At 47.0% G+C, this 16,867-nt stretch overlaps 1 protein-coding gene across 1 annotated transcript in view; it reads left to right on the top strand.

Annotated features, from left to right (window-relative positions):
- Positions 1–3,440, top strand: part of FREM3 (FRAS1 related extracellular matrix 3) — a 229,581-nt gene extending 226,141 nt beyond the window's left edge. The window contains exon 24 of the mRNA XM_086962240.1: positions 276–3,440. Within this exon, the coding sequence (XP_086818366.1) occupies positions 276–806 (531 nt within the window). The 3' untranslated portion in view covers positions 807–3,440. The remainder of the gene's footprint in view (positions 1–275) is intronic.
- The last annotated feature ends 13,427 nt before the right edge of the window (positions 3,441–16,867 follow it).

Below are 16,867 nucleotides of genomic sequence, written 5' to 3'. Positions count from 1 at the left end.
AGTGCAGCGAATGGGGTGATTAGAGTGATCCTACCCTGTAGGGATAATGCTGACTTAGGTCTTGCCTCTGTGCTGTAGGGATAATGCTTACTTAGCTCTTGACTATTCTATTCCCTCATTTTGCTTTTTGTGGGGGAAGAGAATGATTACGTTTTAAATATTGAATGATGGATGTTTAATGGAGTCTTCTGTACTATGATTTCAATGTAAATATGTGCAAATGTTTGAAATTATGTTCTTCAACATAGATTTAGTAATTCCCTTTGTATTCTTAGGTGGCCGGAGGCAGAGAATGGTATATCCATACCATTTACACAGTCCGCTCGAGGGAGAACGCCAACAGAGGCATTGGAAAACGAAGCCTGGAGTATCACCATGCAGTGTCCAGCGCTGGCAGCGGTCCTAATTCCTTGGCTCTAAGGCGGAGCCGCAGAGACAGCCTGGAAGCCCCACCGCTCGCACAAGATATTGGATCCGAAAAAAGCAGGGGCACCAACATTCAGCACATAGCATTGGACCGCACCAATAAAATCAGTGTCGGCCAGAAGGAGCTGTTGCCGGTGGGCGGCAAGTACCAGCGCCCTGCACTAGAAGCCACAGGCAGAGACTCTGAGAACAACATGATACCGGTGATAGGAGGGGCCGCAGCCTTGCTGCTTCTCATCTGCACTGTGGTCATTGTTGTGTTACTTCTGAAGCGTAGAGGACAGTCAACTGAGGGGAAGAAGTCCTCAGCCAACAGCCACTGCAGCAGTAGTGAGACTATGACCACCAGGCACAGCGGCAGCGACAGCTCAGAAGTCTAGACGCTTGACGTGTCAGTTATTTCATTCTTCGTTTCGTACCTACTGCAACAAATCTTGATAAAATTTGGAACCTAGGTGCTTGGTCGATTTGCAAATTGTTCCTAAAGCGAGAGATGTTGGTGCTGCCTTCCTTGGCTATCTCTTTCCTCCACTGTCCCCCTTTTGCCTCAGATCGCCCTGTGCCGAGAGATGCCTTATTCTGTGAACCAAGACTGATGCTCTGTTCAGCCACTGAATGACTTTGCGCTGATAAGGGTTTGGTGGCCTCTTCATTAACATCATAGGTCATCATGTATTTGTTTTTGATTTTGGAAAAAGGGTTTGTCCAATAAGATGTGAGTATTCAATTAAAATGAGAATGATGTATTCATATAGCTCATTGTTCAAGACCTGCACGCTGAGAAGGCAGTAGGTAAATCACACAGTAAGATATTTTATATTCCGTTTCATACCCAAGTGTGAACTTTCTAGAATATGTGCTTCAAGCACTCAAAACCGGACGCTCTTCTGTAGGGTCGCCCAGTTGCTTTTAGATATTATGGGAAAGACAGGTCCGTCCGTTGTTATTTGTACAGATTATAGTACTTTGTTTGATCTTTTTATATTTTGGCATGGGCCTGGGTAGACGGGAACCTAGATGGTATTGACAATGACAATCCTGCACCTCGTAGGAGGAATTGTTACTTCAATCAGAAGACACAAATTCATAACCAACAGGTATTATAACAGAATATTGCCTGATGACACTTGAAAAGCAGTGCCTGCTTGGTATTAGTTGGAATAATCATTCAAGTACTGTTTGTGAATGTGAGTTTTCATGTGTGCTAGACTCTGGATTACATATATCCATTCTGTATGGGACTGTATCGTACACGTATCCGATGTTCCTTTGAGAGTGGCTTCATTCTGCTCTTCTCCAATGTCTATTATCATAATCACTAATTTATTTTGAACGTGATACGATGCAGAGATGTCTATTTTTTAAGCCTTTCCTGTTTTCATACTGCTATAACTAGCCTCACTTCTTATGCACCTTTTATGCTGCAAAATCAACTTTGTGTTGTTCATTTAATTTCTGACCGTTCTGTACTGAACACTTTATTCTTGCTTCTCCTCTAACTTGGAGTTGGTCCCTGTGCCTCGAAGCGGAATATATAAAATGTAGTAGCTACCGGATATATGTTCTGCTATAAAGGACTGGAGTTTCTGAACAGTGAAAAGTTCCAAAACCTAATCAGATTAGGAACACTCGAGATCAGGGATTCTCTTGATGATCTTCCTCCAATACTATTTAGGAAAAAAAAAGCAATTTTTAAGTATTCTCAAACAATACAATTTTGTACAAAAAGGATAGCCCATGGAGAGCAACAGCGGGCCAACATGGATGTGAACTGTACAATTACCAATAATGTAACTGAAATTGCAACATTGCTTTCTGTTGTGAGAATTCCTACAAAATTTTGTATTATGAGGGATTAAAAATTCAGTAAACCTACTTTTTCTGCGGGGGTGAACAGTCCTCCCAAAACCTTTTTGCTAAACTTACCTTGTACAGAATCTTTTTCTGCTTGACATTTCAGACAGTTAAAGTTTTGAAAAGGTGATATATTCCATAAATTCATGAATTAGCGATGTGTGTCACCTTCACAAATCATCTAATCATAATTTTAGACACTCCTAGATATAACATGTTCCATTTATGCCATGGGGTGCAGTCTTACTAATGTATCAATTAATTTTAAGATGGAGTCTGAACTAATCTCTATAAGTACCAGACAACTCTTGTATGATTAGCATGCACCTCGTCTAAACAGTGGAACAAAGTGTTTTGATTTTGAAAACTTTTCCTGTTCTCTGAATTTATTTTCATGTGTAGGAACTGCTTTTATTTTGCAAAACCCACCATTCAGCATGTACAGTGGAATGTTGCACGTGTTATGAGGATGGGTGTGGAACTGTGTTTCGCATCAGTGGGTGCAAACTCAAAAGACAAGCTCAAACCTGGTTTGGTCCTTAGAAAGCGTTTTTAAAGCATGTCCTCAGTGATGTTTTCTTGAAAATGAGGTTGTCGAACCAGAAGAATCAAAGGTTCAAGTATTAATAGAATCTCAGAAAAAGCACTTCTAGTGCATGAATCTCAATGCACGCTGGTGAGACCTCAGATCGACAGTGAACATTTGACTAGAAACACAGGAAAGTAACACTTCGTTATTTGTGGAGCACAGCTGAATTGCCAAACGTGCCAAGCAGTGTATTTTGCTAAAGCAGAACCTAAGAAATGTGCACATGCCAATCCAAGTGAATGGAATCAGGAGGACTCTGGAACATTCTCTGAAAGATACTATGCGTCCTGGATGCACTCAACAACAGATAGTTATGACATCTGGAATGCAACCTAGTTGCCACTGTCCCACCATTCTGTTGACTATATATTTCCTGTACTTTCCAAGACAACTGCGATATAGTTGATTTTGTAACAAAAATGGCTGGTGAATTTCCATCTTGCACCACACATCATTTTTAATGGTTGTATTTTTATAAACTAAAACCACTGAATGTTTTACCCTGTTTAGAGATTATTTATTTTCAAAAGTTCTCAAAGCTGGAACGATTTCCATAAATGCTCTTATTGTGGTTCAGTGTTTTTTGTGGGTGTGAAATGTTATCTGCTGATTTCTGGGGGAACACTGTCGGTGCTAAAATAGTTTGATGAACAAGCAACAAATATCACCTAGGTTTAACCTTTCTGTATGCCAATATTTAATTCAAACCACAATACACACTGACAATGGAGGTTTAGGGCAATCTTACCGAGGAATTTATTTTTGAATTCTCTTCCATATCGGTTCATAATTTGAAGAGAAAAACGCATCGGTCTAAGGATCCTCGTATTGCAAATCTTGTGTTCCTGTTCAGGGATGACCTGACCTGGCAGCAGTTTTCATGAGCAGCCCTGCTGATCCACCTATACATTTTCAGTAAATATGATAGGGTTTGTGAAACAAATCTTAGTGCGTAAAAGAAGTACTCTTTGTTGATGTTTTGCCTTTGAGGAGAAAGTGAGGAAGGTTTAAAGACAATGCCTGATCTGGAAGATAAGATGAATCTCAAGGAGTATGAATCTGTTTACTTCAACTTGGTCAACATTATCTTCCCTGTGTACCATCTTGGAGAGATACCATTTTGGCCTGAGAGAACTAGGAAAAGAAGAATCAGTTGAGGCTTGTATAACAGGTCTTCAAAAGTTGCCTGCTACTCGTAAATTTGGAGCTGCAACTGACAAAAGGATTCTGGATCAATCTGTACTCAAATGCAAAGGTGACCAGATGAGAGAGGATTTGTGGCTTGAAGATGCGCCACCTTCGGAGGAGGTGTTGGTAACAGCAAAAAGAGTTGAGCATATGCTGAAATGTGTGAGTTAGGTAATGATAACAACAAAATTCAATCTAAACCTGAAAAGGTGGAAGAGGTGGTTTGTTGTGTTAAACGCAAGGAAGAGAGTAAAGATGTGTTAAATAAATTCCACGGAGAATGTTTGAGGTGTGGGATGAGTGGACACAGAGCTAATGAAAGAGAGTGCCCTGCACATAATACATATTGTAGTGGTTGTAGGAACAATAATCATTATGTACAGTGCTACAGAAAGAAGAGCAAGGAAAAAAGAAGTGAAAGCGGCGTCACAGGAGAGCATATTTCAAATCAAAGGTCAATGTGGTGATCGTCCGAGTGATGTGGTGATGGTGGTGGGATCCTAATGAGATTTGACTCTTGTTCATATTTGACTATAATCTCCAAAGTAATATTTGTTCTTATGTTTCATGACCAGGTCAAGTTGAGAAGTGTGGACATGCAACCTGGGGTGTTATGCTGGTGAACCTATCAAGATGTTCAGGTTTTTCAATGCATTTATGGAATTAGGCAGCAAGTACATTGTTGGTAATGTGTATATATACAAGAAAGGGGAAGACTTGATAGGTTGACCACATTATACATTATTGGGAGTCTCTTTAAATGTTACTGTTAACCCCAGGTCCAAGAGGTGGTTCCACAAATAGCAGATGTTGTCAATTAATCTGAACCGTTATTTGTTGAGGAGTTGGTATGCCTGAAGGTTACAAACATCACATTAGTCTTACAAAAGGAGCTATTCTTTATCAGCAAACGCCAGGCTTATTCCAATCAGTGTTCAAAGCAGTGTTGACTTCGAATTACAGACGTTAATGAGCCTTGATGTGATTGAACCTATTAAGGCCACTGAATGGCTAGCCCCCATAGTGGTTGCCAGGGAGCCCAGGGGATATCTGCTTATGTGTATACCTAAGAGCACTCAATAGGGAAGTCATAGGGGATAGATTTCCTTTACCCAACATAGATGAGATCATATTGACAATAGCAAATGCAAAGTATTTTTTCCACTTTAGATTTGGCTGCAGCCTGCCATCTGGTGGAGCTGGACTTTGACGTACAGCATTCATCACACCTATGGTAGCTTATAGATTTAAGAGAATGCCCTTTGGGCTTATTTTTGCTTCTTCAGTATTAAAAACAGGTGATGTTAAGGTGTTCAAAGGAGTAAGTGGAGTGGGTGTTATCAGGACAATGTGTTAATTTATGGAAGTACTATGGAAGAACTTGATCCTGTACATAAGGTGTTGAGGAGGCTCTTGGAAGCAGATTTGCTACTTAGGAGGGATATATGCAAGTTTGATATGTGCAAGGTAAATTACTTGGGGCATAATGTTGCACCGAGAAAATCTCTGCAACTTGAGTTGAAGATTGCACTGAGTTTACATGCATTCGTTCATGGTAAGGAGGCCATGATTGTCATTAATGCTAGTTCTAAAAGACTAGGAGTGGTTCTACTGCAAAAAAATAAATGGGGTAGACCGTCTTTTCTGCTCATAAGCACTTCAAGGATGTTTTCATAAAGACCGGTTCGGACTTCATTTCATAGAGGATAAGAAAGTGGGTGATAGTTCTGCAAAACTTTTGTTTTGAAGTGGAGTATATTCCTGGAGCCAATAATTTGTTTCTTAATTATTATGAATTATCGATGATACAGACTTTGAGGAGGTTCAGAATGAATTTGTAGAAGAGGAAGTGAATGTGTTTGAGATCCCATTGGGGATTATTACTGAGGAGGAGTTGAAGGAAGAAATGGTGAATGATTTGCAATTAATGGATGTTTTAAAAACTTGTCAAGGGGATACATTTCGTACGTTAGATAAACCATGTATTATTATAAAGGATGCATTGTCTGTTGACTGAGGCGTATTCTTAAGGGGCCCTCGTTTGGTTCACCCTCTAAGTACGAGAAATAGGCTTATAGCACAGGCTCACTTTGGTCTTCTAGGCATTGTTAAGAACAAGGACAGATTACATGCAATTGTTTAGCAGGCAGTTATGGATATGCAGGTGGAAAGGGCTGTCTGTGAATGTAACAATATATAGGTAAGATCTTGACCTCTAGCATCTCTCATACCACTGTAAGATGTCAGAGCACTTTACATCACACACATATAGAGACAATGAATTAAACATGTAAATCAGTGTATAGAAAATGTTACATAAGGTAAAGGGGACTACAAGCCGTAGTATTCACATGTCATGCATAATGGTAGGCATTTTTAAAGAGTGATTGGTCTGGAAAAGCACAAATGCAGGATTCAGACACAGTGGCTAACACCAACTTTAACATTAAAAATGTATTTCCACCCAAATAAATCTTTTAGCAGCATCAGAATGACTGGGGAAAAACATAAGTTAGTAACTGATACCATGCAGTTTGCAAGCAGCTCTTTGATGACAGTTTATATGTCCCTCTGCTATATTACGATTGTCACTTATGAAGTGCACAGTAACAAAAGAATCTCTGTGACAAATGCAGTAAGCACAGACCTATGCACATAAAATACTGCTTTTTAAAAGGCATGTTACACGTTCTTTGCAGTAGGCACATTAACCCTATGTGCTACATTAGTTAGGTCAAAGCTGCCACTGAACAAAACTTTCATCTCTCTCCAGCAGGTACATTAATCACTGGCATCATCTTGACACTTTTATTGTTGCTCGAAAGCTGCTAACTATACAAGAAACGTGACCCCCCTGGGAATGTATCACGGACCCCAGTTTGGGAAACACTGCTCTAGACAGGCACCCAAGCAACTTCCTGATCATCCATGAGAAGAAGTTGCAATTGACATAGTTTGACCTCTTAGAGGTGAACACTTTATACCCTATTTACTTGTTGCACAAGTTACTTACCTTCGGTAACAATAGATCTGTAAGAAACAGTAGTTAGTATTAGATTCCTTACCTTAGAATATCCCCAGGCGTCAGACTGGATCCGGAAACTTTAACGTAGCAGCACCCTTGCACATCGGTAGGCGTCGTCTGCTGCTCCGCGTCCGTCGTCGGCGTCATGATGACGTCGTTGGAGTACTTAGACGCCGCCCTCGCGCGCTGACGTCAGTTCTTATACACAGCTTTTCCGCGCCAGAAACGCAGAGCCATGATAAAAACCAACACTGGTGCCATGAAACTAGGGCCCTGAAAGGGGATGACCTTAACCCTAGATATCGGTTCGCAGAACGGGGAGGATGGGTGGGGCGGTAAGGAATCTAATACGAACTACTGTTTCTTACAGATATATCGTTACAGAAGGTAAGTAACTTGTGCATCTGAAAGAAACTGGATAGTATTAGATTCCTTACCTTAGAATAGATACCCCAGCAATACCAACCCCGGTGGTGGGTCTGCCAAATAAGAATCTCACCAGAAAGTCCTGGAGGACGGAACTGCCAAAGAAGCCATCCCTCCGGACTTGGCTGTCCAGGCAGTAGTGTCTTGCGAACGTGTGCAGCGAGGCCCACGTAGCTACCTGACATATGTCCTGCAAGGGGACTCCCCTGCCCAGGGCAGTAGTAGTCACCATGGCCCGAGTGGAATGGGCCCTCAGCCCAACAGGCGGCTCCTTTTTAGCCAAGGAGTAGCATGCCTTGATGCACAAGACGACTCACCGAGAGATGGTCCGTTTGTGCACCGCCCACCCCTTCTTAGCGCCCACGTAACCAACAAAGAGTTGGTCATCCACCCGGAACTGGCGTGTGCGATCCAGATAGTATGAGCGCGCAGGTTTTGGGTCCAAATGGTGGAGCCGCTCTTGCTCTTTAGAGGGATGCGGAGGCAGAAAGAAGGTGGGCAATGTGATGGACTGCCCGATGTGGAAGGCTGTGACTACCTTGGGCAGGAAAGAGGGTCTTGTCCGCAACACAACCTTGTCCGGATGGACAGAAAGGAAAGGAGGCTTGGATGAAAGAGCCTGGAGCTCACTCACTCTCCTGGCAGAGGTGATGGCAACCAGGAAAGCAGTCTTAAGCGTAAGAAGACGGAGAGGACAGTTATGAAGCGGCTCGAAGGGAGCGCACATCAGATAAGTTAGTACAAGGTTCAAGTCCCACTGAGGCATCACGAAAGGAACAGTGGTGGAACATATGAGTGATGCCCTTCAAGAACCTATTCACAATCGGGGACTTGAACAAAGAAGGCTGATCAGGTAGCCTTAAGAAGGTGGAAAGGGCAGAAAGGTAGCCCTTGATAGTGCCCAGAGCAGAGCCCCGCTCAATCTCCAAGCATGGAGGTGGAGACTGGACAGGTTCGGGTGGAGGACCGTTCCCTGCTGCTGCGACAGAAGGTCCTCCTGAAGAGGCAGACGAATCGGGGGATCGACAGACATGCTGAGTAGCTCGGGATACCAGTATCTTCGTGCCCAGTCCGGAGCCACAAGGATAGCTTGGGCCCGGTCACGTCTGATCTTCTTCAGCACTCTGGTCAGAAGTGGTATAGGCGTATCGCAGCTCCACTCACGACAAAAAGTGGCTCCGAGCGAGTGCCGCCTTGGAAATTTCAACGCACAGAACTGATGACATTGCGCGTTCTCATCTGTGGTGCATAGATCTAACCAAGGCTCTCCACACTGCTGAAAGAGGCCTTGCGCCACGTCAGAGTTCAGATGCGATTCGTGATCCATCATGCACCGATGGCTGAGTTTGTCCGCTTTGGCGTTCAGGGACCCTGCCAGGTGTTGAACCACCAGGGTCACACCCTGATGTTCCAGCCACTGCCAGAGGCGCAAAGCCTCCTGGCATAGGGTCCACGACCCAACCCTGCCCTGCCCTGTTTGTTGCAGTACCACATGGCGGTGGTGTTGTCCGTAAACACCTGCACTACACTCCCCCGGACAGTGGGGAGGAATGCCTTCAGTGCAAGCCGGATCGCCCGCAGCTTCAGAAGGTTAATGTGGAGCCGGGACTCCGCTGGAGACCAGAGGCCTCTGATCTCCACCTCTCCCATGTAGCCCCCCCAGCCCTGGAGGGACGCGTCTGTCACAACTACGTGCTCCGGTTGGGGTAGGGAGAGGCCTCTGACCCAATCGCAGTAGTCCGTGAGCCACCACTGCAACTGTCTTGCAGTGGCCTGCGAGATCAAGACATGGTCGGACAAGTTGCCCTGATGCTGGGCCCACTGAAACTTCAGGTCCCATTGCAGAGCCCGCATCCGCCACCTGGCGTGATGCACCAGAAGGATGCAGGAGGCCATCAGCCCCAGAAGCCGCAGTGTCAACCTGACAGAGACCCGGGATAACGGCTGAAAGATCGGAATCAGAACCTAAATATACTGAACCCGCTGTTCGGGAGGATAAACCTGAAACTGCGCCGAGTCTAGAACCGCTCCGATGAAGAGGACCTTCTGAGAGGGACACAGGTGTGACTTCGGCACATTGAAGGAGAACCCCAGCAGGTGCAGGAGGTCGGCCGTAGTCGGGAGGTGGCTGACGACTGTCTGGGGTGAACCCGCCTTCAACAACCAGTCGTCGAGGTAGGGGAAGACTGAAACCCCTAACCTGCGCAGATGAGCTGCGACCACCGCCATCACTTTCGTGAACACCCGTGGGGCGCTGGTAAGGCCGAAGGGCAGCACGGTAAACTGAAAGTGCTCGTGGCCTACCGTGAACCGCAGGTAACGCCGGTGGGCCGGCAGGACGGGGATATGAAAATAAGCATCCTGCAGGTCTAACGCTACCATCCAGTCTCCTGGGTCCAGGGCAGCTAAGACCTGAGCCAGTGTCAGCATCTTGAACTTCTCCTTCCGGAGGAAGTCGTTGACGTTGGGCAGGTCCAAGATAGGGCGTAGGCCCCCTTTGCCCTTCAACGGTACCAGAAAGTAGTGGGAGTAACAACCACACCCTACTTCTGGCCCAGGAACGCGCTCGATGGCCCCCTTGGCCCAGAGGGCCGTAACTTCCTCTTGTAGAAGTTTCAAGTGATCCCCCAACACGCGGTGGTACTGTGGTGGCATGGCTGGAGGGGGTCGCCGATTTGGACGATTTGCAACACCCACTTGTCCGATGTGACAGTGCGCCAGTGGAGGTGGTGATGGCGAACCCTGCCCCCCACTGGCGTCACATGGGCCTGAAAGCTTGGACTAGGAGGGTTTTGAGGCGGATGCTACAGGGGCAGGCGTGGACTGGCCTCGCCGTTGTCCCTGACCGCCGCCATGGCGGTTTCCACATCCGCCACCGCGCTGGATGGTAGTCTGCAGCCCGTGGCTGGCAGGACGTGTGGGGGCACCCCTTCCCTGGCCATGAAAGGAGCGATAGGCAGCCGTTTGCTGGCGCGGGCCGAGAGGCCCAAGGACTTGGCTGTAGCCCTGGAGTCCTTAAAGCGCTCAAGCGCATGGTCTGCTTTGTCGCAAAAGAGGCGACGGCCATCAAACGGTATGTCCATAAGGGTGTTTCGGACATCAGCAGAAAAGTTGTCGGACCTCAACCAGGCGTGGCGACGAATCGCCACCGTCGTTGCCATCTCTCTGCCCAGTGAGTCCGTGGTATCCAGCCCAAACCGGATGGAATACCGTGCTGCATCTCGTCCCTCCACAAGGGCTTGGGCGAGTTTAGTCCGGACCCCCTCCGGACATTGTGGCAGCACGTCCGCGACCGTGCCCCACAGAGAGTGGGTGTAATGGCCCAAGAGGCACGCGGTGTTGACTGACCGCAACCCCAAACTCAGGGAGGAGAATATCTTCTTCTCGTATTGCTCATACCTCTTGGATTCCCGATCGGGGGAGCCGTCGGAAATGCGGTCTGGGAGTTAGAGGCCTGGATAACCAGGCTTTCGGGGGTGCCGTTGGTGGACAGGATGCAATGGTCGCCCGGAGCCAGGCGGTGGCGCCTGGCCACGTTCCTATCTACAGGCGGACCTGTAGCGGGCTTGGACCAAGTGCCCAGAAGAACGTCTGACAAGGCCTCATTAAACGGCAGCAGAGGCTCAGCCGAGCTTGCCTGCGGTTTAAGGACCTCAGTGAGAAGGTTAGTCCTCACGGCCGCGACGGGGAGCTCAAGGCCTAAAGCCTTGGCAGCCCGCGTCAGCACCACACTATAGGCAGCCCCCTCCTCCATAGCCACAGTGGAAGGGGAGACAAAACCAGTGTTGGGCGAAGTGTCCAGACCACTGGCATCCCCAAGCTCACCTATCCAGTCCTGAGAAGATTGGCACTCACGTGCCAGAGGGTCCTCGGACGCCTCCCAATACTCCTCGCCACCCATCTCCTGATACTCAGGGCCAAAGGATGGGGCCGGGTCATAGAAATAGAAATCTTCAAGCGGCGTCGAATACGGCACCAAGCAGTGCTGCTCCGACGCCGGACCCGAATCGAGGGTAGGACCAGGGACGACGTCGTCCTGGGACGGCGCGGGAGGCGACACCCTGGGGATCGGCGCCGGCGAGGTCGTGAGGTCGACCGGCGACAACCCAGATCCGGCGGGACCCTCCCTGCGGCGCGGGACCAAAGTCGCCGACAGCGCCGGGGCTGAAGCACCCAATGCCGCCGGGGCCGAAGCAACCGGCCCGCGTGGGGACGCCGCCGGGGCCGAAGCACCCGGCCCGCGTGGGGACCCCGTCGGGGCTGCTTGGCCCGAAGGCGCAGCGGAACCCGACAGAGGAGTGAGTGACCTCATGGCCCTAAGGAACGCCTCGATCTTCTCCAGCGTTGCGTTCTGCCCAGGGACCGACAGGAATGGAGCAGGCCGCGATGCCTGCGGCTCCGGCGGAGCCGCGGGGGCGGTGTTGCCGGGCCGCGTGAGCGTCGGGGGGTTGGGGGGGGCGGGGGAACAGAAGAGCGATGACACCTCTTCGACTTCTTGTGCCTCTTACCTGAGGACTTCGAGCCCGAAGACTGGTGACGACTCCCGGAGCTATGGTGACAACGACCCCGCGACCGGTCCCTCGACCTCATCGCGGACCAGGACCTCGAGCGGCGTGGGGCCGACTGCCAGAACTAGAGTCAGTTGCGTGACCGCTCCTGTCTAACTTTGGATGTCAGGGCCCGGCAGTCGGAGCAGGACTTGTCGTCGTGGTCAGGGCCCAGACAGTGAAGACACCAGCGATGGAGGTCGGTAACCGACATCAGTCGGTAGCAGTCGACGCAGGGTTTGAACCCTGGCATCCCTACCGGCACCGTCTGAGTCGATAGACTTCGAAAAATGATCAAAAAGGACCGAAAAATTGACTAAGGGTACAACTTTTTCCGGATCTGCGCTTGCTGGCGCGGAAAAAGAAGAACTGACGTCAGCGTGCGAGGCGGCGTCTAAGTACTCAGACAACGTTATCACGGCGCCAACGACGCCGACGATGGACGCGGAGCCGCAGACGACGCCTACCGACGCACAAGGGTACTGCTACGCAAAAGTTTCCGGATCCAGTCTGACGCCTGGGGATATTCTAAGGTAAGGAATCCAATACTAACCTGTTTCTTTCAGATTTGTTGTATCTATATTCTAGGTGGGTGGACGCTCTTAATGTACAAGACATTACCTCCTCATGGATAATCACATTTCTGGAAGAGTTGCTTAGGAGAGAGTTTCTCTAAGTGTATTCTCTCAGTCAATCGACCTCCGTTTTATTCAGGGAAATGGATACTTTACTCCTTCTGGTATTCTTCATAAGAGAAGGTCTATCTACCATCCTGACCAAAATGGAGCTGCTGCGAGCGTGAATAATGCATTAAAAGAGTGTATCCAGTAAGCTAAAGTGAACAGTCTTGATTGGAGGGATGAGCTACAACAAGGATCACTGCATATTGTATGACCCTACATTCCTCCACTGGTAAAAGTCTGAACTTTTTAAAGGGAGGACTCCAGATACAGTTTTATCCTGGTTGGATGGACTGTGGAAAAGATGCAAGATGATATAGTGTGGGTGTTTGGAGAAAGTGTAAGATTGATTTACAACATTAGAGAAAAAATGATTTTGACTCCAAGAATTGTGGCAAGGAAATTAATGTTCATGTTGGTGATTAGGTCAAAATAAGAGTCCTAGTCAGTTGTGCTCAGGACTCCAGATGTACCAAGGTACAAAAGGTCATGGTGTTTCAAAAAGCCATAAAGACTAATGATGGCAGGATTTGGAACAATAATCGTGTAGTGGTTCTCAATTCTGATTGGTCAAAAAAAGGGAGTAAGCAAGTATACAATAGAGAATATCAAAACGGGTGAAAACAGTAAAAGTTCCCCAACAGATGATGCAAAGAGAGGTATGAGATTTCGTAGAGGAGATGTCTATCTAGATGTATATGTCAACAGTTAATAACGTGTATGCTTCTCTTTTTCATTTGCTCAAATGCCATGAATCTTTTATCTTGTATTTCTGTAAGGGTGCTGGTTACATCTTTTTTTTAATGTTTATGCTATAGTAGATCTTTCATTTAGATGTGTTGTTGCTTATAAAGCAGGGAGATTTGTGATGTCAACTGTGCATCACCAGGTTCTATCACAGAATCCCAGATGTATGCTGGGGAACTTGGAACGTTATCAAAAGTGACCGTTGCTGTGAAGTGGATGGCTGAGGTTTTCAATAAAGGAGACTCACCTATCTACAACTTCTGTGTGGTCTCTTGTAATGCCACATTGTTACACTGTTGCGGTTGGAGCAGGACCAAGACTGATTTACATATGGCTGAGACCAAAGTGAGGTGTCATGGTGGGCAAAAGAACAATGGGTTGGAATGCAGTCCTGAGTTAGTATCAGTGGCTGAGTTGAATTCCAGTATTCTACCCATCACTTGTTTGTATACTTCAGTGCAATGCCCTAAGTGTGATGGGTATGCCCAGGAATGGGTCTTTGCTCACTTTACTACTGGAACCAAGCTGCACCAGACAGAAAAGTCTCATCTGAGTTGCTTGTGCTCCAGTTCGGAGACAACGCACCCTCACATTTCGGAGTGGAGTGTCACTTTTGGAGCAGGATCAAGGCTGATTTGCATATGGCTGGGTCTAATATGAGGTGGCATGATGGACAAAAAATTCTGGGCTGGAATGTGGCCCGAGTAATTACCAATTGACTGAGATTAATTCAAGTATCCCACTAATCACTATTTGAAAAAAACTTTTTTTGTTTATATCAGAGGCATTTAAAGATTCTGGATAGTAGAGAGGGGGCATTCTGTATTGCCTTAAGTGGGTGAAACCCTGGCATATGTGAGTGACTAGGTTAATTCTTTGATAAACTACTTTAAATTGTGGTAAAAGAGTTGGTAACCAGGTATAGGAAAAGCTATAGGCGCTCTGTAATGAGTGTTGGGAACAGTAAAGGGGGCAGTAGTTTCAATTGGTGCTTCCAGGGAAGGAAAGGTCGGTTACCAAAAACAACCCTAATTGACCCCTCAAGAGGGGGGCAAACAGAAAACAAAAATCCAATCCGAGCATAGTTGTGTAGTCCAAAAGTCAATACAGTTGTAAATAGAAATGTTATCAATGTCCACTTTCAATTAAGAAAGAGTGGCGTAGCAAGGTCAGGAGCGGAATATTTCTAGTCAACCCCGCTTGACAAAATGGCAAAAATATGTGTTTAAAACACATATTTTTGCCATTTTGTCAAGGTGGGGGATACAAGTGTCATCACTGAGTGCGGTGACAAAATGACAAAAATATGTGTTTAAAACACATATTTTTGCCATTTTGTCAAGGTGGGGGATACAAGTGTCATCACTGAGTGCGGTGACAAAATGACAAAAATATGTGTTTAAAACATATTTTTGCCATTTTGTCACCCCCCTCAGTGATGACAACAGGGGCGGCCCACACCCATCGCACCCAATGTTAAATCCAATATATGCAGTCAGTATATATTAGTTTAGTGGTTTTGATTCAATACAGCCAACATGTGTTTCATCGATCAGTAATTCATACCTCGACTTCCTCAGGGCAGTAATTTATTTTAAAAAAACATACTATCAGAAGGATCATCCTAACTCTAAATAAACCATTTCCCACCATCGTGCCACACAGTAAGAAAAGATAAGAAATTTGTATCCCTCGCAGGAAATATACAGGAAAGAGAAAAGGTGTGTTCAACACCCATTGTGCACAAATTATTGTGATTATTGAAATCAGCAATAAAAGATAAATTTCTAAGTCAGTAAGAAATGGTGAGTTCAACATTCATTATGCACAGTTCGCAGTAAGATTGTCTCAACAGTTCTCAGAACCAAGGGACAGAATAATACTGGGAGATTTCCCAATACACGATACTCTGCTATTTGCAAGAGCCAGCCACGGCGAAGGGATCGAAAAAGATAAAATAGTTTGAAAAATATTATAGGGAAACCATTAGATAGTAGCTAGAGAAAATAAGTAACCCTTCAAGCACAGTATCAAGTATTGGGAAATTCCCAGTATTATTCGGTCCCTTGGTTCTGAGCACTATTAATGCAGCACACATAGAAGTTGCAAAACATATTTTTTTTAATTGTTTATGAGCAGGAAGGGTCACCTTCCAGCACAAACTATCACTGGCAACAGGGCCGGCCCAAGGCATGTGCAAACTGTGCACCTGCACAGGGCCGCCAAACACGAGGGGCCGCCACGACGACCAACCGGTCACCGAGCCGAGGATCGGATTCGGATCTAGTATCACTGTGGCGGCCCCCTGGCAGGATTTGGTGGCCTCCGCGACCGGGCAATGGCTTGGCAGCTAGATGAAAATAACAGGACCAACGCCCGAGGCGAGCTGCGCAGGATCACACAATCAATGCTTTCCGCTCCCAACGCCGCAAATGTTGGTTCCATCCATCACACGCGCTTCGCAAGGCTGGACTTTAACAAAGGTTGCTTTGATGGTCTTCAGCTTGGCAGGAACCCGTCCCCACGCCTGCAAAACCAAGGCCACCGACCAGAGCTTTTAGCCACTCTCTTCAAATCCCATCTCCCGAAACTCCAAGCCTACGTCACTTCCTTTTGAGCTGTACATCATTCCCACCCAGCCCCCCTCAGCAGCCTCCTTTCAGGAGCCCCACCCTCACCCGACATCCTTCATTCCCTATTCATGCCTCCCTATCCCCAGCACCTCCTGCCTTGTGGGGTGGGCGGGCTGCAGCCGGTCAGATTCACTGCTGCAGGATACCTCTGCCAAGGTGGCATCCTGCCTGGCTGCTGGTTTGATAGTAGGCATGCCAGGTGTGGCACAGGTGGCATCACGTCTGCCACCCTAGGGTTGTACCACAGGTTTCACGCATGTCTAGGGTTGTAACCACAGGACTCACACAGGTGGCACCCTGTCTGCCAACCTAGAGTTATACCACAGGGGGTCTTCTGTCTGGCAATAAAACTCATTTTATCGACCTCAGAAGGATGAAAAGCCCAGTGACCTTAGTATTTGAAACTGCTATCCAACCGTTTGCTCTCAAATAATTACCAGCTGTGACTCTGATTTGTTGCAATGAACCCCTTGGAAATCTAACACTTACACCGCTATCCACTGCCCAGTGTCTGTGCTCTGAGCTCTAAAATGAAGCCAGAATTGGCTGAAAGCCCATTTGGCGCATTTCATTTTCCTCTAAGGCCATTGCATATGGTGTAATAAATACCCCTCTGGCATGTAAGACTGAATGTCATATACAGCCTGAAGCACCATAGTGTGCCAGCCACTTTGTAACCCTAAATATATGACGCAGGTATCCACTGGGCCCCGCCCCCCTGCAGCCTGCAAGCTCCGCTGGTTGTAGACAGA

This window comes from Lissotriton vulgaris, chromosome 3_1, assembly GCF_964263255.1.
Source record: "Lissotriton vulgaris chromosome 3_1, aLisVul1.2, whole genome shotgun sequence".
Taxonomy (NCBI): Eukaryota; Metazoa; Chordata; class Amphibia; order Caudata; family Salamandridae; genus Lissotriton; species Lissotriton vulgaris.
This window is presented reverse-complemented; position numbering and strand designations above follow the sequence as displayed.